We start from the raw sequence: 25,145 nt of genomic DNA, 5'->3' as shown, positions 1-25,145 counted from the left end.
AATGAATTTTTGTACTCCATTTCAATTCGTTTGTTGGCTTTTAAGCATTCATCTTGCATTATGCAAGTAAGTTGTTGCTAGGAAGTGCAGTATGCATCCTTAGCATTTCATAGTCTATTTCAAATGAATATTCATATAAACTTAAAGAACAGCGCAATGGTATAGTTCTTGCTATCCTTTATGCTTTTGTTACAATACTGCACCTACTTACGTTATAAGCCCTATAATACACTGGTTTTTCTTTACACAGTCATATATCTTTAAAATAACTTGAAAATTTTATGTTTTTCCACACATTACCATTTCCTTGTAAATCAAGTTTCCATCTGGTATCAATTTCCTTAGCCTGAAGAATTTCTTTTGGCATTTCTTCACTGCACATCTTCAGACAATAAATTTTATCAGTTTCCTTTTATCTGAAAATATCTTTATTTCACCTTAATATTTGTAGTACAATTATGAAACGCGTTAATCAATTTTAATAATTGTCATCTTGCAACCAATCTGGTTTCAGTCTGTATCATCTTCTCCTCTTCTTCTCCCTCCTCCTCCTTCACTCCTATTTTATTTTAAAGCAAATCTAAGACATCGTATCACTGTATTCATTCCACCCACTTAGATGTGGTATATTTTCATTATCATTCAATGTGAAGTATTCTAATTTCCCTTGTGATTTCTTCTTTGATATTTCAGTGTGCCTCAGTAAACAGCAAGAGCGTTTTTAAAAAAAAAACATATGCTATAACCATCAACATGCTTAAACAAATTCAACAATAATTTCCTAATGTGATATCTACTTTAACTTTTTTTAAAGATTGATTGATTGATTGATTGATTTCAAGAGAGGGAGGGAGAGAGCATGTGCACATAGGGAGAGGAGAAGAGGGAGAGGGGAAGCATGCTTCCTGCTGAGCACAGAGCCTGACCTGGAGCCCCATCTCACCAACCTAAGATCATGACCTAAGCTGAAACCCAGAGCTGGCAGAGAGGCAGGCAGAGAGAGAGGTAGAAGCAGGCTTCCCACCGAGCACAGAGCCCAATGCGGGGCTTGATCCCAGGACCCTGGGATCAGGACCTGAGCCAAGGCAGAGGCTTTAACCCACTGAGCCATCAGGTGCCCCGAGAAGACTTCTTTTTTAAAAAGATTTTATTTTATTTTATTTTATTTCAATCTATTTTATTATTATTACTATTATTATATATTATCATATATTACTATATAATATTAATATTTTATTATTATTTAATTTAATTTAATTTTAAGGATTTTATTTACTTATTTGAGAGAGAGAGAGCGTGAGCTGGGAGGAAGGGTAGAGGGAGAAGCAGGTTCCCCACTGAGCAAGGAGCCTGAGGCAGGACTCGATCCCAGCACCTTGGGATCACGACCTGAGCCGAAAACAGACACTTAACTGGCTGAGCCACCCAGGAGCCCCCATTAAGAAAATTTCTTACATTGCTCCGCGCATGCCACCTAACCACAAATGGATCTTGAATGTACAGAAAATCCAAGGCTCCAGCAAAATGATCATCTTCAAGGCTATATAGGCCTTAGACCAAAGAGACATTTTATGGCCCACAAAGGAGGCTCTGCTGACCCTGTAGTCACCAACTACAAAAAAAGAGATAATACCTGATTGCCCTCTTTAGATACTGGCAATAAACATCAGTTATAGTCCCAAACCACCAAATAAGTCATCATATTTGAATAAGAATCACTGGAACAAAAATGTTTGGAAGTAATCCCATGTTGGTAAATCAGACTCTTCCCTGGAACCACTAATCTCCTCCAAACTCAGTAACATTGTAGATGATTGTGGTGAATCTCACGGCTGATTGGAAACGTTGGCAATAAGGATTTAGCAGAACTCCTTTATCTCAAGCCATTGGTACTCCAGAATTATTTCTCATGGTTCAGTGGCCACTGCTGCCCTGGTACCAGGTCCTAATGGACACAGATAAACTCATTGAAAGAAAAGTCCTATCTCTGAATAGCTCTCATTCTGCAGTGTGTCTTCTCTGACTTTCTCTGACCTCTAAATGCATAAACTAAATTCCCACAGGGTGGGTCAAGCCCAGAAAGTTCCAAAGTGAAATGAAAATGATACCTCCAATTAGGAACAAAAATGAGCTTAGTTACCTTCATAAACAAGCTGCTGAACACCCAGGAGACCCAGAGACCGTCCTCACCACTAATTTACCCAAACTGCTGGCCTAACTGGGGCCTCATCCATAAATCTTGGGAAAAGGAAAAATTCGAGCTTGCAACAGAACACCAATTAATAATACATGTAGAAGCAATTAAGAAGTTAGAAAATGAGCACTTGGCCGCTATCACAGTAAATAATTACATCAGAAGAGAGTCATCAATGGAGACTAAAATTGGTGGGTGAAACTATGATGAGGAACAGGGTATTTGCATAGATTCTAATACTTTTAAATTAATTTAAAATTAATCACTCAAAGACTTTTTAGTTACTTATTAATTATTAACACAGTACTTAATAATGAATCATTTTAACCAAGTGATAAGTCAACATCACAAGCCATGGGACAAATCGACATCATATGCCCCTAGTGTGATCTGCTGAGTGTCCCTTCTGTGTAATTCCTGCCAAGAAGGCAAAACCTGAATGTAATCTTAAGGACTTATCAGCCAGCCACAAACTAAAGTTCATTCAACCAAGTAGGTCTGTACTCTTCAAAAGTGTTAAGTAATAAAAGACAAGGAAAAACTAAGGAAATGCTCCACATTGAGGTGGATATAGAGACATGAAAAGTAAATACAATAGATGACCCCGGATTGGATTCTGGACTGAGAAGGGAAAGATGATTATAAAGGACATTGTTGGACCAGTCAGGAATACTCAGGTGAAGTCTGTGGATTGGACCCTAGTATTGTACCAATGCTGATTTATTGATATTGGAGGATATACTTTGATTTTTCAGCAGAATGTCTTTATTTTTCCTGGAAATGCATAGTGACATGCTTAGGGTTAATGGGGCATCATGTTTGCAGCATATTCTCATGTGACTCAGAATAACAAGGCAAAATGGTAAAGTGTGAACAGTTGAGGAATCCAAGTGAAAAGTATAAGGAATTATTTGTACTATTTTTGCAATTTTTCTACAAGTTAAAATTTATTGCAAAATAGATTTTTCTTCTTTTTTGGCTTTGTTTTTTGTTTTTAAAGAAAAGGCTACCTGCTTCCTTTGCAAGGCTTAATTAATAATAATAATATTAATATATTAATATATAATATTAATATATAATATAATAATAATTAATAATTAATAATATTAATATATTAATATATAATATTAATATATAATATAATATAATATAATAATAATAATAATAATCGCCTATTATTTTGTGTTTTTCTACTCCCCTGACTTTATTTTAGGTCACTGCTCTTTCTTGATCCCTCTCCATGCACCTTTATCACAACCTGAGATAGAATAGAGTGGTTTAAAATGAACTTGTTGGATCTCACTCACATGTGGAATTAAAGAAAGAAAACAGGGGTAGCTGGTGGCAGAGTTGTTTAAGTGTCTGACTCTTGGTTTCTGCTTGGGTCGTGGTCTCAGGGTGGTGGGGTCGAGCCCTACATCAGGCTCCACACTCAGCATGGAATCTGCTTGAGTTTCTCTCTCCTCTTCCCTTTTCCTCTGTCCTTCCCCCACTTCCCCTCTCTAAAATAAAAAAATTTAAAAAATTTAAAAAATTTAAAAAATTTTTTAAAAGAAAGAAAGAAAACAGGAAGGGGAGAAGAAAAAAAAGGAGAGAAGGAAACAAGCTGTAAGTGACTCTTAAGGATAGGGGGCAAACTGAGGGTTGATGGAGGGAGGTGTGGGGAATGGGGTAGATGGGAGATGGGTATTAAAGAGGGCACTTGTGATGAGCACTGGGTGTTGTATATAAGAGATGAATCACTGAATTCTACTCTAGGAACCAATATTGCACTGTATGTTAACAACATTTAAATAAAAATTAAAAAATAAAATGAATCTGTTGGGAAAAAATTAAAAAATGAAATTAACCTGTTGGCATGCAGTCAGGGGAAAGTGTGTGTGTGTGTGTGTGTGTGTGTGTGTGTGTGTGTATAAGCAGGAGGGCAAAGAATGGAGTTATGGAGTTGGGTTTGTACTGGCAGCATATAGTAGCCACAGACAAAAGTATCACAAGGGGATCCTCTCATTGTTAATAGATTAACAATCAAGCTGAATGAGGCAGTGACAACACCAAGAACAGTTAATCCCAGTGGATCCCTGACCTAACTCCCCAGTGTCCCAGGCAGGCTTCACAATCCTTTCACTGGCCCTTGGAGGACAATATGATCTCATTTAGAATTATAAAACAGATCCATCAAATAAGGTGCAAAACAAAAATGTTTTCTGCCTCTTTTTCAAAGATGGGTCTCAGTACCTTGATTTTCCATTCCCAGCCCACAGCGTCTACTGTTCCCTCCCAGCCAAGCAAAGGAGAAGAACTAAATCTGAGTTACTTTTTATTTATTTAATTTTTAAAAGATTCTATTTTTAAGCAATCTGTACACCTGGCATGGGGCTTGAACTCAACAACCCCGAGATCAAGAGAGGCAGACTCTACCAACTGAGCCAGCCAGCCCCTCCAAAAATACTTTTTTTTTTAAAGATTTTATTTATTTATTTGACAGACAGAGAGGTCACAAGTAGGCAGAGAGGCAGGCAGAGAGAGGGGGTGGAAGCAGGCTCCCTGCTGAGCAGAGAGCCCGCCTCGGAGCTCAGTCCCAGGACCCTGAGATCATGACCTGAGCCAGAGGCAGAGGCTTAACCAACTGAGGCACCCAGGTGCCCCCCAAGAATACTTTTTAAAGTGGACTTCAATTATGCATGTTTTATATTTGTTACCAGCCCGCACTGCTGCAAGTACACATGCAAGTATAATGAATCTTAAGCAAGAAAGAAGGAAAATGCTTCAGTCACATAAAAAAAAAAAAAAAAAAATCAGTCCCCAAGCAGCAGAACTAGGCTAGTTTGCAGTAACGACATTGCGGCTCACTGCATTTTAGTTAATGTTACAAAGTAAGAAATCCGTGAAGAGAAATAAAAACATGTAAGGAGACAATGAACAAAATGTGCTTTGCTCCCTTATTGTGACAAGGATAGCTTCATTTAAATAATTCATGACACTGCTTTGCAGTGTGCTACTGAATGTACAATGTGTACTTTGCGAAAATAACAAGGCTTAGTAATACAGAACTTGAATCTAATTCTCGGCTCTTAAATTTCTGATAGGATCTAGAGAGAAGCTGCCTAAACTGTGAGGGAAATGACCGGGAGCAGAGTTTGCAGAGGTGGCCTGGAGAGGGGTCAGCCGAGTCGGCAGAGGCCTTTTTGTCGCCTGCGTGGCCCTCGTGGTCTTGTCTGGTGGCTTTACGCACACCATCTGGCGTGGCCAGGGCCTGAAGTGGGCGGGTTTCCACACGGATGCCAGCGTTGCACAGACTAATGACTAGGTTTGGGGCGTAAAGCGAGTGGAGAACCATGTGCTGAAGTCTTTAGTGAAAGAGAGAGCAAAGCTGGGTGTGAGGAAAGCAACAAGGAAGGGCAATTGAAGAGTGTCTTTAAAAAGATTTTAAAATAATGTATATGCTCTGATTCATAGTTACATGGATAAACATAAGCATAAAAAAGCAGAAGGTTCTATCTGGGGGGTGTGATTATGGGTGATTGGTATTTTCCTCTTTTTGCCTATTCACATTTTCCAGTGCCTCCACAAAAGCCTGGTGTTATTACTGAACAGATAGAGAAGGCCCTGGGCTTCCACACGTGTCGTCCCAGCCAGGAGGCTCACCCATTCTCCAAGTCTCTGCTTGTCAGACCTCCTTGGCATCCTTCATACTCCAGCCAAAATGTCAGATCCTCAGGGAAGGTAGCAGCCCATCCCTTGGGCTGGGTGAGGTTGCCTTACTTTTTCTCTGTCACTTAGCTCTTTATCTGACATCTATTGGGCTTGCCAAGCCTACTTGGACTGTGGGAAATAAAGAATAATGCATGTACACAGACCTGTCATTATTATAGAAGTGCTGTATCACTTCTCAAATATGATCCATATGGTATAACTTATGGCCAGTGAAGCAATATGGTGCCAGGGAAGGAACAAGACATTGTGTGTGGAACCAGCGTGGTAGATCTGTCATGTGGCTAGTGGAAAGCTATTTTTGCAACAATATGGGTGACCATATAAGGTAACGATAGTGAAATTTTAGGGGTACTAACAGAATCCCCCCCTCCCTAAGAGGCTGACCATTCCTGCTGCCCAAACACTTGCCTGTAGGAGGAGGCTACCACCACTCCCTCAGCTCTGCCTCCTTGCTGCCTTCTCCTGTCCTTTGCTGGAACCTGTATCCTTTACACTCCAGGTGCACTGTACTGTAATCTAAGCATGAGTTTTGAATTTCCATTCTTGCTGACCCTCAAACTCAATCCATTTTGGGGCTCACTCACTATTTCTAGTCTTTCTCTTCCACTGGGCTACATGCTGCATGAAAGAAGGCATGTGGTTGTTCTGTTTACTGCTGTGTCCCCAGCATCTGGTATGGTGCTTCTAACTTGGCAGGGGCGAAAGAGATATGTGTAAGTTAGAAAGCAGAATGAAAAAAGTAAATAAATAAAAAATAGAATTTCACTGCTTATATGAAATTTCTGTTCATTGTAACAATTACCATTATTGTAGTGGCCCAAAGAAGTACACATTTATTTTTCCAGAGTTCTGGAGATTGTTAAGTCTGAAATCAGTTACCATGGGCTAGGGGTAGGCAGGGCTGGCTCCCTCTGGAGGCTGAGAGAGCAGAATCAGCTTCCTCCTCCCCTTCAGGCTCTAGAAGCTGCCTGCCTTCCTTGGCTTATGGCCCCTTCTTCCATCTTCAAAGCCAGCAGCACATTGTCACGTGTCCCCTTCTCTCCCACTGCTCCTGACATCACATTGTCTTCTGACTGCCGTGCCTCTTACATCCCTTGGAAGGACCGTTGTGGTTATGCTGAGTCCCGGTGAGGCAGGGTAATGTCCCCATCTCAAAATCCGTGATCACGTCTGCCAAAGGCCTTGGCCCCATAAGGGAATATGTGCAGTTTCCAGGAATGAAGGCGTGGACATGCGTGGAGGCTAGTATCAAGTCTATCTCACTGCTCCGACTTCTGAGACACAGAAAACACTCCCAGATATTTATGGTGGTGCCACGTTGTGTTGTCAGACAGCCAGTGAGAGGCATGGATGCTCCCTTGTCCTATTTTAGGATAAGATTTGTTCCACTGAAATACAAACGTCAGAGGGCAGGAAACTTCTACACTCAGGTGTTGAATCCCACGCACACTGAATTGGGCTTGGCACATGGTAGGCACTCAGCAAACATTTGCTCAACGCTGGATGAACAGACAGCACTCTTTTGAGCTCACCCATAACTTACTCCCCCTTCTTTAGGTAAAATAACCTCACTTCCTACGTGGTGGTCCACGTGGTCCTATAGACGCTGACTCTATCCCGGGCTTCAAAAACAGCATATGATCAAGACTAATTCAATTCATCTGGGTCAGTCCCCTGGCCACAGCAACTGGCAGAAATGGGCAGGGACGGAGACTAGTCCAACCACAGTGAAGCTCCAACAGAGAAATTATTTTTATTTCTGTACACAACTGAGGAAACATAATGATGAAGCCATGACTGCCAAAGGCAGAGCAGAAGAACAGAAAGAATGAAGGCGCTGGGTTTATTACTGAGCCTCTGAATTGAGCTTCAGCCGTAGTCAAACCTACTCTGGATTTTTCAGTTGTACGAGAGGGAAGCTTCCCTTTATTATGTATGTTAAGCTTAGGGTTACTTACAAGGATGCATTTGAAGACCACTATGCATCAGCGCCAGAGAAAGATGTAAAAGGCATCTACAGACACTGAACAGGTAATTCGGTTTTATTGAGAAGAGAAGGGACAGGGCGCTCATGCCATCTGTGCTCCTGCCTCTGAGAGTAGGACTGAGAGGTGGAAGAAGCCTTGGAGCCTTCAGGTCACCCAGACCTTGTGTCTTACACTTGGCCGTGTTCCACATCGCTCTGGGAATGGAGGAAAAACTACTTTTCCAGCCCCATCCTCATGGGCTGAGCCAAAATCTCCATGGGTGGGGCTCAGAGTCCATGGATTCACAAACTGCAAGAGATCCTAATGGGCCAGCCCTTCTCAACAGCAGTGGATTTGACCTCATAGGGCAGCAGGTCTTGATGCTTAGGCCAGGACAAGTGCAAAGCACTGAATGTGTGTGTGGTGGTCTTAGGAGTAGGCGTAGCTCCTTCTTGAGGCCCTGAGCTAATTGAATATTGAACTACTGGATGACAGTCTGATGGCTCTCTCCTGCGCGTGAAGAACATCGGTTGACTGCTAAATGCATTTTGTTTTTCTAAATGTAGCTGATTCACAGCTAAATTCTGGAGAGTTGATATGATCAGAGAAGGTATAAACTAGACCCATTTTAAACCTATTTATCTTCCTTTCAAATAAGCAATAGGGAAAAATCAGAGCAGCTTCAGAGTTAGCCCTCGGGGAGGTAATCAGGGGCCAAGATCTTCCGTATTTTCACTTTGCCTCCTTAGTAGTTGGCTCTTGTCCTTAGCTTTGTCCCCTGAGGTAATTTCCAAATGACCACTGTGAGGAGTGAACCTCACAGAACAGGAATCATTGGATGAGAAGGGCATGTCCCTTCCTTGAACCCCGACTTAAGTCCCTCTGAGTGTGAAGAAGACTCTCCCAGAAGCTCTCTAGTGGCCACTCTCTATGTCTCCTTGGGCAGACTTAGTATCTACACACCCTTTCGTAATCCAGACACCACCAAGGGAGTGAAATCCTCGTGATTCTGTCCCAGCCTGGTCACCGTTGGTGGGGCACTGACAACCCACCTCTGAGACAGATACAGCCTTGGGGGAAACGCTCCCATCAGGACTATGGGGAAGAAGCAGGGAAGGGTGTGGGCAGGCGGGTGATCAACAGTGCGCCCGCTAAGCAGACACTGAGGAGAAAAGGAGAGATCTTTCCAACTGCCGAAGTGTCCGATCTACCCAGCCTTCACCGACGCCTGCCCCTTACTGCAGAGCTCGCGTTTAGCTCCATCCTTGCTACCCTTTAACCTTGATGTATGACTTGCATGGATTTCTTTTTTCTTTTTTTTTTTTTACGATTTTATTTATTTGACAGAGAGAGAGAGAGATCACAGGTAAGCAGAGAAGAAGGCAGAGAGGGAGGAGGAAGCAGGCTCCCTACAGAGCATTGAGCCCAATGCGAGGCTTGATCCCAGCACCCTGAGATCATGACCTGAGCTGAAGGCAGAGGCTTAACCCACTGAGCCACTCAGGCACCCCTTGCACGGATTTTTTTAAACGGGTCAATGTGCTTCTACTGTCTGGTACTGTCACTCTTTCTCTTATTTTCTTTATATGTGTGCTTTCCTTAGGTGCTGCGATCCATTCTCTTTCCTGGATTAGCTTTAGAATTGGTCTCCCAAGGTCCATAAAAAATATCCTATTTGGGGATTTGTACTAGGATTGAATTGAACTTGGAGGTTAATTTAGAGGGAATTGGCATCTTCAAACATGGCACATCTATCAATTCAGGGTTGTTGTTGTTTTTTAAAGATTTTATTTATTTGACAGACAGAGATCACAAGTAGGCAGAGAAGCAGGCTCCCCGCTGAGCAGAGAGCCTGATGTGGGGCTCGATCCCAGGACTCTGGGATCATGACCTGAGCAGAAGGCAGAGGATTTAACTCACTGAGCCACCCAGGCACCCTTGTTGTTGTTTTTAACTATCCTTTAACACAGATTTATAATTTCCTCCATAAAGGTCCTGCATTTCTCTTTTTAGTTTTATGCAACAGACATGGGGAAGCAAAGCTGAGAGAAGGCAGGGTGCAGAGGGGGGAGCACAGGCAAGCCCGCCAGCCCAGGGAACATTGTTTGAATCCAAGGATCTAGCCTGGCCTGAAGCTAGACAAATCTTAAGTCAATACATTCCCATTTCTTCTTAAGCTGGTTTGAATTTCATTTCTGTTCTTTGCACTTGAAAACATTCTGACCATGACCCCAAAAGTAATACCCAGAGAGAGGAGGAGGAAAGATGACCAAAACCCACTCGGGGTACACTCAGGGCATTCTACTTCTGCTTCTGCCCACCACACTCCTGGACATCTCCTGAAGAGATTCTTAAATACAGAAGAGAGACAAATGTTTTCTTAAAACCTTTCTCGATTTTCCTATGATGTGTCGGTGAATTTGACTCCTCCTATGCAGAGAAGTCTCAGTAACCGAAAGGATTCTTTGTAGCTGTGGAAGCTAATCTCATGTACTTTATAAATGGCTGGTGGTATTAATTCTCAGGGCTGCTGCATTTGGGAAGTTGTGCAGTGAGCAACTTCAAGAGGGGCCATTAGCACAGACGACAGTGTGACACACCATCCTTGGGTATTGTAACTGAATAATTCTTTTCGGAATTGTCTTATAGAAGTCTCAAGTCAATTAATTAACAAAAAGTCTTGAGTGCTCGCTTCGGCAGCACATATACTAAAACAAAAAGTCTTGAATGAAACAAAATATTAGTGATCTCCCATATTCGGGAATTTGTAATATCTTGAAATTTCTTCCAGAGAGCTACATATGAAAATTTTTTTCTGATGATTTTTTTGTTATTATCAGGAGAATTTTAGATATCATCCATCCAATATGCATTTACTGAGTGGCTACTACGTACTGGCTATGTCTTTAAGAGTTAGGGACACAAAGAATCACCAGAAAAAGTTCTTGCCCTCACAGAGAAGGGGTCTAGTGTAGCAGGCAGACAGTAAATCAACAAGTACTGTACATAACGTAATGTGGGGCAGTGTGAAGTGTTGTAAAGACAAGTCAGACATTATAAAGTGTGGCTCCACCCCTGTAGAGAATGGTACCGCTTATAAAATGGGAAGTGAGAATCACAAGGGCACAGGCTTCACCTAGCATAAGACAGTGACCTTCCCACCGTCCTCTCGCCCTCTGTCCCCATCCCCACCCAGTGAAACAGCTCGGGGCTTTTGGGTTTCTCCTTTTTCCTTTAGACTCAAGGATTTTCCTTCTTTGCTTCAACCACCTCTCAATAAACCGCCCCAATGACAAATTATGGTTGTGCGTGAGCATCTGATCTGTGTGGAAGGATGGGAGCATGTCCAAAATACAGGGCTGAGGAGAGGAAAGAGCCAGGATGACCCAGATTTCCAGACTCATCTTGGATGTTTAGGAACCCGGTGTACGTTTGATATGCCTCTGTGCCGGCCGCTGCCTCCACCCAGAAATATTCTGCCTTACAAATGGGTGCTCAGGAACTCAGTGACATGAAGCTGCTCCATATTCAAAATTAACCCCAATGCACATTGTCTCTGAGACATTTATACACCAGATTCCCTCACTGTTCACAGATGAGATAGACCTCGTCCCCTGAGCTTTCCCCGGGGCTGCTTGGAAAGAGTGGCCGGGAGCAGTGAATTGGAACTAGGGCGGGGATTCTCTCTTAGGTGTACATCAGCTGGATGATTTTTCTGCCCCACCCCTTTTCTAGTTGGCTCTGATGGAGACAAATGACCAGAGCTAATCCTCCACCGTTTGTGATCTCCCTCTCCCCCCCGCCCCGCCCCGACACACACACACATGAGCAGACAATCCATCTGTGTCTTGGGACTGCAGTTGCATGAATGTTGCCCCAGGGACCCACCAGGGAAAGCTACAGGTTTGAACAGCTCCAGCCCTGCAATGAAAGGCCTTTGTATGGGGCGTTGCCTGCCAGGGAGCCCTGGCAATTTGAAACCGGTCCCACCAGTGTGGCCAGGAGACGCAAACTTCCCATGGGTTTCTCGGAGTGACACACAAACAGCCCAGTTTCCTTTAAGGAGTCAGGAAAATTCAGCCCGGCCAAGTGGCAGGGGGATGACACCAGTGGAATCATTTAGACAGGTGGCCATATAAGCATAATGTGCTGGGGGAGAAGCCATGATAGACGTTTGTAAAAATTGCTGGGAGTGAAAGACGTGCAGGGAAGGCTTCCCAGGAAAGGGGCCATCAAAGTCAAGGTGAGGAAGAGCTTGCCCGAGCTATGATATAAGAAGATGAACCCTTGAAAAATGTCTTAAATATCATAAAACTTCATTTAAGAAATCTTAAAGCTTTGTACTCATTTTTATCATTCAATAAACTTTACTAGTGTTCAATAAACCTCACTTTGCTGCCCACCAAAATACTACTACTACTACTAATAATAATAAATTGAAAAAATAAATCTTAACAATATGGAATATAAGGACAGAAAAGAAAAATCTTAGATATTGGAATACATCTCATGGAGATTAAGAAGAAACTTTCAAAGAAAACTGTGACAACACAGTCCCAACAAATACCACAATATTCTAGTTAAGCTTTGTAGCTGTAAGTGCCTGGTTTAAGAAAAAAATTATTCAGAAATTGCACAAATCCAGCCTAGCTTACACAGAAAGATTTCAGACATTCAAGTAATGCTGAATTCTCTCATGTATTCACTTGCTTTTTAAGTGGTGGGGGAGCAGGGACTATAGGAATGAATAAGGTTCAAAAGAAACGCTTGTTAATTAAAAGTTGATTGCATGGTCACTATTTGACCCAGCGACAGATCGAAAAGAAATAAAGACATCCATATAGGAAAACCGAAACACGAATGTTCAGAGCAGCATTATTCACAGTAGCCAAAATGCGGAAACAACCCAAATGTCCTTAGGAATAGATAGATAAAATATGGTATAGCCGTACCATGGCAGATCATTTAACAATAAAAAGGAAAGGAATATTGATATGTGCTGCAAAATGGATGAACCTTGAGAACATTGTTTTTTTGTTTTTTTTTTTTTTTTTTAAAAGAAAAGGAAACCACAGTCCCCAAATGGTGTCACGTAGACCAAGTTGCCAAACTGGGCTTAATACCAGATCTAATTGCAGTTTCAGCCTCCCCCAGAAATGGGGCCTTAACCGGTCAGTCAGGAACATGTTTCTTTCCATATCATCCGGGTCCTCTCCATCCCCCAAGGAAAGATGAGGTAATCTGCATGATAAGACATGCTGCTTCTCCCCTAGCAAACACCCTTGTTTGGAACAATCCTTTTCTTTTGCACTGTCTTGCCCCCCATCCTCCATCCATAAGAAACCTTCCTTCTTTTGTTTTGTATGACCTCTCAGAGTGCTGCTCTACTTGCTAGAGGGGGTGTTGCTGGATTCGTGAACCATTCATTTGCTTATTTAATAACATGTTTATTTCATATTTTTGATGAAGCCTTTATATACTTGAGAACATTTTTTAAAAGATTTTATTTATTTATTTGACAGAGATCACAAGTAGGCAGAGAGACAGGCAGAGGGAGAGGGGGAAGCAGGCTCCCCTCTGAGCAGAGAGCCCAAGCTTGATCCCAGGACCTTGGGATCATGACCTGAGCTGAAGGCAGAGGCTTTAACACACTGAGCCATCCAGGTGCCCCTTTGAGAACATTTTTAAAAGGTTTTATTTATTTATTTTTGAGAGAGGAAGAGAGAGCACGAGCCAGGGGAGGGGCATAGGAAGAGAGAGTAGCAGACTCCTTGTTGAGCAGGGAGCCCAATGTAGTACTTGATCCCAGGACCCTGGGATCATGACCTGAGCCCAATGCAGATGCTTAACTGACTGAGCTACCCAGGAGCCCTCATGAACCATTTAATAAAGCCAATTTGATCTTCACATGTACTTGGTTGCTTTTTGTTATTTAACAAGATTATAATACATGAAAGTAGCCAGTCACAAAAGACCACATGCTTTAAGACTGCATTTATTTGAAAAGTCCAGAAAAGGCAAATTTATAGAAACAGAAAGTAGATTAGTGGTTGCCCAGCACTGGGGATGGATATGCGGAGTTAACGTCTAATGGTAGCAGGTTTCTTTTTGGGGTGATGAAAATGATCTAAACTTAGAGTGTGGTCATAGTTGCACAGTTCTGTGAATACACTAAAACCACTAACTCTGTACATTTTAAATGATGAGTTTTACTCTATGTGAATTATATCTCAATAAAGATGTTTAAAAGGAATTTGACTGCACTAACTTTAAAAAATAAAATGAATTGGGCTTTTAGATTTAATCAAAATCAAGCACAACTCAAACTGCGTTAGACTATCGGTAAATGGTTTCTGTAAATGTTGGCAGGAGAGAAGACATGGCTGACCCAGAGACATGGGGAGGAAGTAGGAGAAGAAAGACCTAATCCGGACTTGGGGGAATAAACTAATTGATGTTCAACAACAAAATCCACCACTACAAGTCAGAGCTGGCTTCAGGATGCCAGCTCTAGAGACCAGAAATTGACAAAACTTCTAAAAAAAAAAAAATATGGAATTATAGCTTCGTGCAACTACGGTAGACAGCTCTCTGCAGAAAGCCAGCTGCTACAGAACAGAGCGAAGTAATTCCACTGAACGGATTAGTTCCATATCCTTGTGCCATAGAAAGAATTCAGGTACCAGACAAAGGATACAGTTTCCAGTGACAAAATGTCAGGCCTGATGTTAATGAGCCTCAAAATACACCACGCGATCTCTAATGACCTCCAGTGGTTACAGCTAAAATTGCATGGTTTATGATACATGAGACTAGGACATGATGTACCACAAGCAATTACAGATTTGGGTTTCGGTCTGTTATTTTATCTTGAAAGCTGTAAAGTTGGAGTAAAAGGAAACCTAGCCAATGACTGCTATGAAAAGTTCCCTTCCCTGATTTTTAAGCATTGACGAAAGAGCCTATTTTTTTCTGTGGCCTGTCCTTGCAGCCTCTCTCAACACAGCCAGGAAGGAGTCTGTTTGCTTCCAGTAACCTGGTGACTCCATCAGGGCCAGTCTCTTAGTGACCCACCACGCACTCCCGGATGCAGGAGAAAGCAGACGAGGGAGAAGACGAGCAAACAGGTAGGAGAGATGAAATGGCTGATTGAAAGAGCCAGATAAAGGAAGTGTGAGAAAGAGTGCGAGGCAGGTATTGCAAACTAAAATAAGCCAATTTGGTTTTGCATAACTCTGATACTTTCTGGAAGCTACCTAAGAAGTTCAATGGTTACAACCTTACCACCAGGTTGTACTAAAAAACAGCTAACCCCAAATGATGCCATACCCAGAATTTCCCTAAAGAAACCTAGCAAACAAGCCCAACCACTCCATACAGTCTCCTCCATGGGCTCGATGAAGTCCTGGCTCTCTGTTCTTTGGGCAAAGGTTTACTCAACTGAGAAAGTACAGTGTTCTAGAAACGGGATTCCATTATTACCCTTCTTGAGAGCCTCAGGCTACCAGAAATCCCTAGACTGACAAGGCCATTTACCTGGGGATAAAGCCCTATAAGCACCTGCTACCAGGCTGGCTGGATTCCTCAACCAGGCCCAGGCATGTTGGAGGGCTCTCCCGAACATTTTCCATCCCACATCTGAATACCTTTAATTTCTCCATTTCTAACATTCCTCTGACAAATGAACAAGCCGCTGGCTGTTCTGATGATAACTGATGTCTGATATTGGCTCTGCTCATTAGCAAAGTATCTTGTAATAACTGAGACATTGTGACCGTTCCAATACAATGCTAGCTAACCACCCTGAGAGTATTAATTCCTGATCAAAACGGTAGGTGCTCTTGCATGTAATTTCAACCAACGCTTTCAAATAGCACACCACCTCTGCTGGAGTATCTGAAAGCAAATGGCAGACACTATGGGAGGCCAGGGCAGGAATAAGAACAAGGACCCACTGGCAATCATGGCCACTGCAATACGAGTCTCGTGCATATTCCTAAATGTTGCTACCATGGTCACTCCTTGGGGATTTTTCAGATCCATCTTTTTGTGTTACAATTATTTTTGGACTGCCTATGTGCCAGATATCTACTTGAAATATATTGTTTGTCCGTCTGATGGTTCTGAGGAGAATCCAATATAGTAAGGGAATGTTAAAAATTCACTGGCTGAAGCTTCTGATGTTTACAAAAACCAAATATCCCACTGCGGTAGGAAGGTGTGAAAGCCCCCAAGTTTCCATTTCATCCTTAAGGAGGAAGCAGCACTAGAAGATTCTGTCTGTAAACTTTAAAATGCCAATTGCTTTATTTGTTATTTTGGGGAGGGGGGGAGGGGAGAAACCCTAGAAGGTTAGAGAAACATTTGACCAGATTTTATTTCCTTTCAGAACCCATGCTAATTGCATCCTTAGGCTACATTTACCTTAACTGTGATTTGGTGCATCGTAAAAAAATCGTGAACAAGAATTCTTGACGTTGCTTGTGAGTCCAGAGGTCAAACCAATGACTTATAAGAGCAACTCTTTCCTGAAAGAGCTGTAAGGGGGAGAAAATATCACTTTCCTGTAAAGTTCAATCTATTCTCAGTTGCTAAACAGTCCTTAGGCCATCTCACAACCTCACAGCTAATAACTGCACAACACATTACAGTTCACAAAGCCCTTTTCACTACGTAGTAGGGGTCTGTCCCTTCAGCTTAAACTGCTTTTATCTGGGGATGGAGACAAGCCCAGGCTTGTTGGGTGGGCTGGTGGGAAAGGCTGGTCAGGGGATGTAATTACAGTGGGTCCTTAGGAGGGCCCCTTTGGAAAACAAAGTGGTAATGAATCCTGGCTCTTGTTTCTACCTAAACGAATGTGGCCTGGGGTAACAGATTCCAAACATTTCATCATGAAAACACATACAGGCTACACTTGGATTGTGAAAATGGGACCATTTGAAGAAGGTATGATTTTACTAACCCACAGTCCTACATCCTCACAGTTCCTACCAAAACAAAGTTAATAAATATTGCTAAGTAGCCATTGTTAGACATGTCTCTAAGGAAGAGATACACCAAGGACAGCACCCCGCCCCCCCAAATCTAGGTTTCAGTCCAGCTTTGCTCAGATGATATACACAAACCTACTGGCTTTCTTCCTGAGTCAGGCTTGGGCCCTAGCCCGGCTAGTCTCCTTCCCTTGGGAACAGGACTGAACCCACATCTGCTGTCAGCCTTCTCCATTAAGGGCTGCCTAAGCCATCCGGTGACTTACTAACTACCTTTCATAGGAGTGGGCATCCCCAGGCCATCAAACTGACTGTTGGCACGGGAAAGAAGACAGGATTAAAGAAGTATGCAGAGAATTAATTACTCATTAATACTCTCCACACCAAATACCACCAAAAGCAGCTCCTCTTGTCTCTCCCCCAACATACTGTGTGTTCTGGAGGCTTCTATTTTGTCCCTGGAGGTATAGAGGAAAAGGGAGGCAGACCTTGAGCTTCCCCATAAAGTAGGAGTTGGGGACTGAGGTGAGAAGAGACTGTCTTTGGTGCAGACAAGTGCAGGTTTACTTTTGTTTGAAGTGACCCCAACACTAAATTCTTTAGAGGTTTTGTTGTTGTTGTTTTATATGGCAACATGAGACCCAATTTATCACGGTAAAATTGCCTTACAAATTAACCTTGTTTTGTTCTAGAGTATGTAACTTACCTGTCTGTTCAATAACTTGTTGCCGAAAGGTGTCCAGGCACTGAATCTTGTGTGGAAGCACTCCATTTCCAAGGTTTTTCTAGAAGAATCCCCTGCTGACATCTCAGCAAATTATTTTCTTCCAGCCCTAAGAAATATAGGTTCATTTCAATAGATGCTTAATGATGATCACCTAGAAACATTCAGTATATTAATGTTGTCCTTGTAGGAATCACATAATTTTAGCCATTCATTCACATCTCTATATTTACAGAGAAAAAATTATAGCAAATGATGTATATGTACATCTCCGTGGAGGAAAAATCCATACAAATATGCAAAGGGAGTTCATGAACTCCAAGTCATTGCAATTTACTCTGTCCTCATGCGTTCACACCCAAATGTGGATCTAAACCAGGGTTGTTTTTCACTTTGCTGGGAAAATGACTCAGAAATGGGAACAATTCTGTGCCAGCCAGGAATACTTTTTCTTCCCTGGAAAACAATAATTTGAAGGGCTTAAAAAGGGCACTCCCCCTGTCTGTCTTTTTAGGACACAAAGAGTAAAGAGAGAACAAACTTAGGCTAATGTAATAGTTGTCCATTGCTGCATAACAAGTGACCCCAAAATTTAATAGCACAAAACAACAAGTCCTTATTATCTCGGAGTTTCTGTGGGTCAGGAATCTACACAGAGCATAGCAGAGTACATAATTCGTCTGCTAGGGCTGCCGTAACAGAATATTACAAACGAAATGCCTTGAACAGCAGAATTTTGTTTTCTCATGGTTCTGGAAGCTAGAAGGCCAAGATCAAGGTGCTGTCAGGGCCGGTGTCAAATGAGACTGCTCTGTCTGGTTTGTATATAGCACCTTCTCTCTGTGTTCTTACAAGGCCTTTCTTCTGTGCACACCAGGTGGGATGGGTGGGGAGTAGAGAGAGAGAGAGAGAGAGATCTTTGGTGTCTCTTCCTCTCCTAATAAAAATATCAGTTCTATTGGATTAAGGTTCCACCCTTATAACCTCATTTAACTTTCATGACTTCTTTATACACTCTTTCTCCAAATAGAGTTAGAGTGGAGGTTAGGGCTTCAACATGAAATTGGGGGGAGGGGCACGATTAAGGCCATAACAGGTACTTCTGCTTCAGAGTTTCTCACAAGGCTGCACTCAAGGCGTTGGCTAGGTCTCCAGGCTCATTTGAAGGGTTTGAAGCTCTTTCACATGGTTGTTAACAAGATTCAGTTGTTCATTGTTTTGACCAAAGGATATTGATAAAGTGAAGATGTGTTACTTCTGGGTCTAGGCCTTAAGAAGATTTGCAGTTTGTCTTTTTGTATGCTTAGGATCTAGCAGCCGTGTAAATAAGCATGGGCTAGATTACAGAATAATGAGAGACCCTATGGAGAAACAGAGGTCGAGGCAGCCCAAAGCTGTTTCAGCCACCTCAGCCCAAGCACCAGATGTGTGAAATGAAGCCATCTTGGGTCTTCTCTTTCAACCGCGCTTCCAAGTGAATACAACCATATGAATGACCCCAGGCCATAATAGGCAGCAGAAACAATGCCCAGGTAAGGCCAGCAAACCCACAGAATCATGAAAAATAATGATTTCTGCTTCAAGCTACCTGGTATTTTTTATTCAGCACAGACTGACAGAGCCACGTGCTGGTGGACATCCAGAAGAGTCTCATACAGCTGGTGAGTGTACACACTGGTGTAAGTCCTTTGAAAAATGGTTTGGCATTATTGCCTCAAGTTGAACATATGCATACAATGGACTCAACAGAAAAACATGAACATGTGGACCAAATATATCCACAAGCATATTCACAGCTCCGTTGGATAGCTCTAAACTGGAAACAGTGGAATCATTCACCAGCAGTCAAATGGATAAATATATTGTCATATATCCATGTGCTGGAATGCTGGATATCAACGAACAATCTGCCACGACACACAACAATGTGTGTGAATCACACACAGAAGACATTAAACAAAGAAGCTGGAAGTAACAGGCTACATTATATATAATTTAGTTTATACAAAGTTCTACACTACAGTGTTAGAAGTCAAGATGGTGGTTCCCTTTGAGGAGGAAAGAGAGAGTATGACTGGCAAGGACATGAGATGTGTCTCTGGGATACAGGTCCTGATCCAGCAGTAGGAACCCAGAGGAGTTCACTTTACAATTCATTGAATTCTACACTTAGGATTTGCATATTTTGCTGTGATCTTCCATTTCTAGCAATGTTTTTAAAAAGATATCACTTAGTGGGACACTGGGTGGCTCAGTCAACTGAGCATCCAGCTCATGATTTTGACTCAGGTCATGATCTCAGGGCTGTGAGATAGAGCCCTGTGTCAGCTCTGTGTTGGACATGGAGCCTGCTCAAGATTCTCTCTCTCTCTCTCTCTCTGCCCCTTCCCCTACACTCATTCTTGCTCTCTCAAAAGAAAAAAAATATCAGTTAAAAAAAAAACCAAAAACTATTAAGTACCTGAAAAAAAATCAAAGTACAGGGGCACCTGCGTGGCTCAGTTGGTTAAGCATCTGACTCTTGAATTTGGCTGAGGTCATGATCTCAGGGTTGTGAGATCGAGCCCTGCATTGGGCTCTGTGCTCAGCAGGGAGTCTGCTTGTGCCCTCCCCTCTTCTCTCTCTTTCTCTCAAATAAATAATAAATAAAATCTTTTAAAAAGTAAATTAAAAAAATAAAAGTACAAACTTTATGAGTAAAATTATAAAATTTGGGGGTGCCTGGGTGGCTCAGCTGGCTAAGCACAACTCTGATCTCAGCTCAGTCAAATATATTAGTCATCTCAGGGTCGTGAATTCAAGAACCAAGCCCTATTAGGGGCGCCTGGGTGGCTCAGTGGGTTAAGCCGCTGCCTTCAGCTCAGGTCATGATCTCAGAGTCCTGGGATCAAGCCCCGCATCGGGCTCTCTGCTCAGCAGGGAGCCTGCTTCCTCCTCTCTCTGCCTGCCTCTCTACCTGCTTGTGATCTCTCTGTCAAATAAATAAATAAAATCTTAAAAAAAAAAAGAGCCAAGCCCTATTAAAAAAAAAAGTTAAAAAAGAAAATTATAAAATTTTATTGAAGAACATTTCCAAAGAACCTAAATAAATGGCGCTATATGCTTTTTTCATGATTTAGAGAATTCAGAAGAATGAAGAGATTAATTTCCTCAAACAGATTCACTAACTCAGTGCAATCTCAATTCAAAAAATCCTCAGAGATATTGTGGTATGTGTGTGTAACTTGAAAAGCTGATTCTAAGATATTTATGGAAGTTTAAAGGGCCAAAAATAGTCAAGTCAATCCAGAAGAACCAGAGAAGGAGATGCATTTCTAGATATAAAAACTCACTATAAAGCCAGAGCAATAACATGACGTGACATTGGTATGGAGACAAATATCTAAGGCAGGGGGGACAGAAGAGAAAGTCTAAAAGAGAATCCTGTATACATGGTACTTGTTAGAGGATAAGTCAAAGAAGAGATGGATTTTTCCATTTATAGAAAACAGAGCATCTGTTTAAAAAAAAGAAATTGGACCCCTTCCCCACACTGTACACCCACACACACCCACACACCCACGCACACACAACTATCTGAAGGCTTTTTTTAATGTATAAAATAAATTACACATGGTTTGTGAATCCCTAGAAGACAAAATTAACAACAATGTATGATATCAGAGAGACAGATTTTGGATCAACCTAAGTGGGAAAACAATCACTTCAGCAGCATTAGCTGTCTGGGGAGGTTATGTCAATTACTGGAGATACTAAAACACAAACCGGATGACCACTTGTCTAGTGAGGGTTCCAGCATCAGAAAGGTCTAAGTTCCTGGGAGTTCCATGGTGTAAGGTGAGCACTCTAGACTCTGAATTCAGAAAGGTCTAAGTTTCTAAGCAACCCTCTGTTATTATATATTCCAAGAAGAGAGGGAACAATGGGGCCCAGAGTAGCTGAAGAAACTTTATGGGAGAGCCAGAAGATTTTGAGAATAAGACAAACATTTGCAGGTCCTCTGTTCTTACCACACTGGAGAGAGATGGAAGAATGTTTTAAAAACAAATATCTTGGAAAGGCATGTACCAGATTGGGAACTATTTTATTGTATTTTATTTTTAAGATTTTATTTATTTGAGAGAGAGAGTGAGCAGGGGGAGGGGCAGACAGAGGGGGAGAGAAAGAATCTCAAGGGGACTCCCCGCTGAGGGCAGAGCCTGACTTGGGACTTGATCCCACAACCCTGAGATCATGACCTGAGCTGAAATCTAGAGTCGGATGCTTAACTGACCCAGGCACCCAGGCGCCCTGGAATAATTGTGGAAATACTATAATGACAACACTGAATTTGGAACCCTGTTCTGACTCTCCTTTCCCCCAAGTGAAGCTTTACAAGTAATTTAGCATCTGAGCCTCAGTTTCCTCATGTGGAAAGCAAAGCAATGCAATGCTGTGCCTTGGCAAACTACAGTGTAATAATGTGTTGTTCAGAGGAAAACCTCATGGCAATGTGGGAAATTAAATACCTCCTTCTGAATCAACATGAAATCAAAACAAATCCTTAGTTTCCTAAGATACCCAGCTGTTGTTATGTGAAATCCCTCCAAGAGCCAACATAAGGAGTTTTGATTTAGCAAGTTCTTGAGATTGTTATTATCCTCTGTGTTAAGGGATCATTGAGTTACATAATAAGCAGAACATTGCAGAAAGAATAGTCACCATCTCTGCTAGTGGGTATAAATATCTGAGTATGGTACATCATATATAGATAGAGATACAAATATAAAGATAGAGATACAAATACAGAGATGGGGATTGGGATATAAATTTCCATGGGATTATTTATATTCTTCTAAGATGTCAGTTTTGTGGATTAGTTATCCAACCCAGGGAGAAATGGCATGTTGGCAATCATTACTTCTTTATTTTCTTTTTAAGATTTTTTTTTTTTTTTAGATTTTATTTATTTATTTGACAGAGAGAGATCCCAGGCAGGCAGAGAGGCAGGCAGAGAGAGAGAGAGAGAGATAAGCAGGCTCCCCACTGAGCAGAGAGCCCGATGCAGGACTCATCCCAGGACCCTGAGATCATGACCTGAGCCGAAGGCAGAGGCTTTAACCCACTGAACCACCCAGGCCCCCCTCATTACTTCTTTAAATTGGATGATTTCTTTTCATATTCCAGCATTTTGTATTTCTCCAAATAGTAGCTCCGTAAGAAATTAATAGGCACTTCCCAGAAAAACAGAATCTGTGGTTAAATATGCTTGGGAAATGAATGATTGAACAAAATTAAACAAGTTTCTTTTTTATAAGATGTTTTGGACACCTTAATATGTTGATACTCATGAATCTCCAAGAGGAGGAAACGATATGCAGCATTTCCCTTGTTCATTCTTTTTTTAATTTTTTTTTTAATTTCTAAAGCTTTTCTTTATTATATGACAGAGAGAGACATGAGAGAGAGGAACACAAGCAGGAGGACTGGGAGAGGGAGAAGCAGGTTTCCTGCCGAGCAGTGAGCTCGATGTGAGGCTCGATCCCAGGACCCTGGGATCATGACCTGAGCCAGAAGCAGACCCTTAACGACTGAGCCACCCAGGCGTGCCTCTCTTGTTCATTCTTATAGGAGCCTATCATGATGTGTATCGGCATTGTGATATGATGATCATGGTGGTTATCTCATGCTGTGTAAAAGAGAAGCCCAAAACTTAGGGGCTTAAAATAATGAACATTTATTATTTTACAGTTTCTGTGTCAGGAGTCAAGGCATGGGTTTACGGGGTCCTTTGGGTCACAGTCTGACAACCAAGTTTCAGATGGGGCTATAGTCATCCAAAAGCTGGACAGGGGAATGATCCACTTCAAGGCTCATGTCAGTGGTCGTTGGCAGGATTCAGTTCCCACAGACTACAGGAACAGGGTCTCAGTTCCTTGCAGGCTGTTAGCTGGAGGATTCCCCTCCATGTGAGCTTCATTTGCTTATTAGCTTACAAAATGGCAGCTGGTTTCCACTTAGGTGAACAAGTGAAAGGGCAAGACAGAGCAGGCAAGATGGAAGTTGGAGTCTTTGTGTAACATAAGCGCAGAAGCATCACATTTTGATTAGTCAGAACATAGGTGAGTAAATGTGGTTAGCAGCCCACATTCAGCCTGTCAACCACATTTGTAAATAGTTTTATTGGAATACAGCTAGTCAAAATTATTTACATATTGTCTATGGTTACTTTTATACTGTAGCAAGAAGAACTGAGTAATTAGGGAGAGACTGTAGAGGTCACAAGCCAAAAATATTTACTACCTGACCCTTTACGGAAAAAGTTGGGCAACCCCTGCATTAGAAACAAGTCTAGCCCACACCCGAGGGGAGGGGATTCATGAGGGCATGGATATCAGGAAGTTGGGGTCATTGGGAGCCATTTTAGAACATGCCTACCACTAAATGCCTGCACTGATTTGGCATTTGGCAATATTTGTTGAATGAGTAAGTGAATAATTGTTTACATCCCCTAATTTTCAAATTCAAGGGCTGAAAAGCAAGTTACAAGCTAAAACAAAAAGCCAAATTCCTTCACAAATTATTAGGACTTGACACCTGTGTCACAACTGTGACAATTATCAACTTGTGTAGATCTTATTAGTAATCTCCATCAAGATGTTAAATGAGGTAGATGGTAAAATAACCTTAGGACTGAATTAATATGTACATCTGACACATTATTCTTTCACAACATCAGCAAATTGGAAGAAAGGGAAGGTTTTAGGGTGCTCATTTGGAATGTGAATTCTGGGGCAAGAATACTTCTTGTGAATTATGTTTACAGTATGGCAGTCCCTGATATCTTCTATCACCAAGAGCGACTCAAAACCTCAGTGTACAAAACCAAATTCTCATCCATTCTTCATCTTTTCTCTGTGCCCTTTCTCCTAGAGCCAAAATACTGTACCATGAAGTTCTTCCCTGATCGTTTAGGATTTCTCTTGTTCTTACACAAAGTAGCGAGTCACGTCTAGAAAAGTAAAGGTCCAGCCACTCCCGTGCTTATGGCCCAAGTGTCCACTGAATTGAGGCCCTAGCATGAGTGACACCAACTGGATACCCTTTCTTACCTGACCATGGAAAACAAGGGCTCTAAATGTTTCTGAAGTGTGTTGCAAGAAGGAAATGAAATTGGAGACCCCAATCTGTGGTTCTTCTCATTTAGAACTAGATCTAACATACATGCTGTTACAAAATCAAAGTGGGGAGGGAGCCGTGTGAGAAAAGCTATGGTTATTTTAATGTTTGTTTGAGTGGCTACTCTGACCTGCACTGTGCTAGTAAATCTCTTCCCCATACTCCAGCTCCTTCACTTCTCCCATTCACCCTGGCAGTTAGACGACAGAGGAGAAAGGCAGGGTAAAGGAAAGCATCCAACGTCAGACAGGGAATAATTGGTTATTAAGTTTAAAAATTATACTGGATTTTCCCTAAAGAGCGAGTGTAACTTAAATGGATTGTATGACTGCTATGGGTTCATTTGGAAATAAAATTTCTTTTACATGGCTGACCATACAACTGGCTATTGATGAGGA

At 41.9% G+C, this 25,145-nt stretch overlaps 1 protein-coding gene across 7 annotated transcripts in view; it reads right to left on the bottom strand.

Moving 5' to 3' along the window:
- The window catches only part of ECT2L (epithelial cell transforming 2 like), a 76,136-nt gene that overhangs the window by 46,636 nt on the left and 4,355 nt on the right, over positions 1–25,145 (bottom strand). For all 7 annotated transcript variants that reach the window (XR_007127910.1, XR_007127911.1, XM_047732107.1 and 4 more), the window contains exons 2-3: positions 17,572–17,698; positions 16,300–16,412 (exon numbers count right to left, since the gene is read on the bottom strand). Coding sequence is in view for 5 of the 7 variants with exons in the window: in XM_047732107.1 (XP_047588063.1) it covers positions 16,300–16,412; positions 17,572–17,673 (215 nt within the window). In the remaining 2 variants the exon portion in view is untranslated. The remainder of the gene's footprint in view (positions 1–16,299; positions 16,413–17,571; positions 17,699–25,145) is intronic.

Source organism: Lutra lutra, chromosome 6 (assembly GCF_902655055.1).
Source record: "Lutra lutra chromosome 6, mLutLut1.2, whole genome shotgun sequence".
Taxonomy (NCBI): domain Eukaryota; kingdom Metazoa; phylum Chordata; class Mammalia; order Carnivora; family Mustelidae; genus Lutra; species Lutra lutra.
This window is presented reverse-complemented; position numbering and strand designations above follow the sequence as displayed.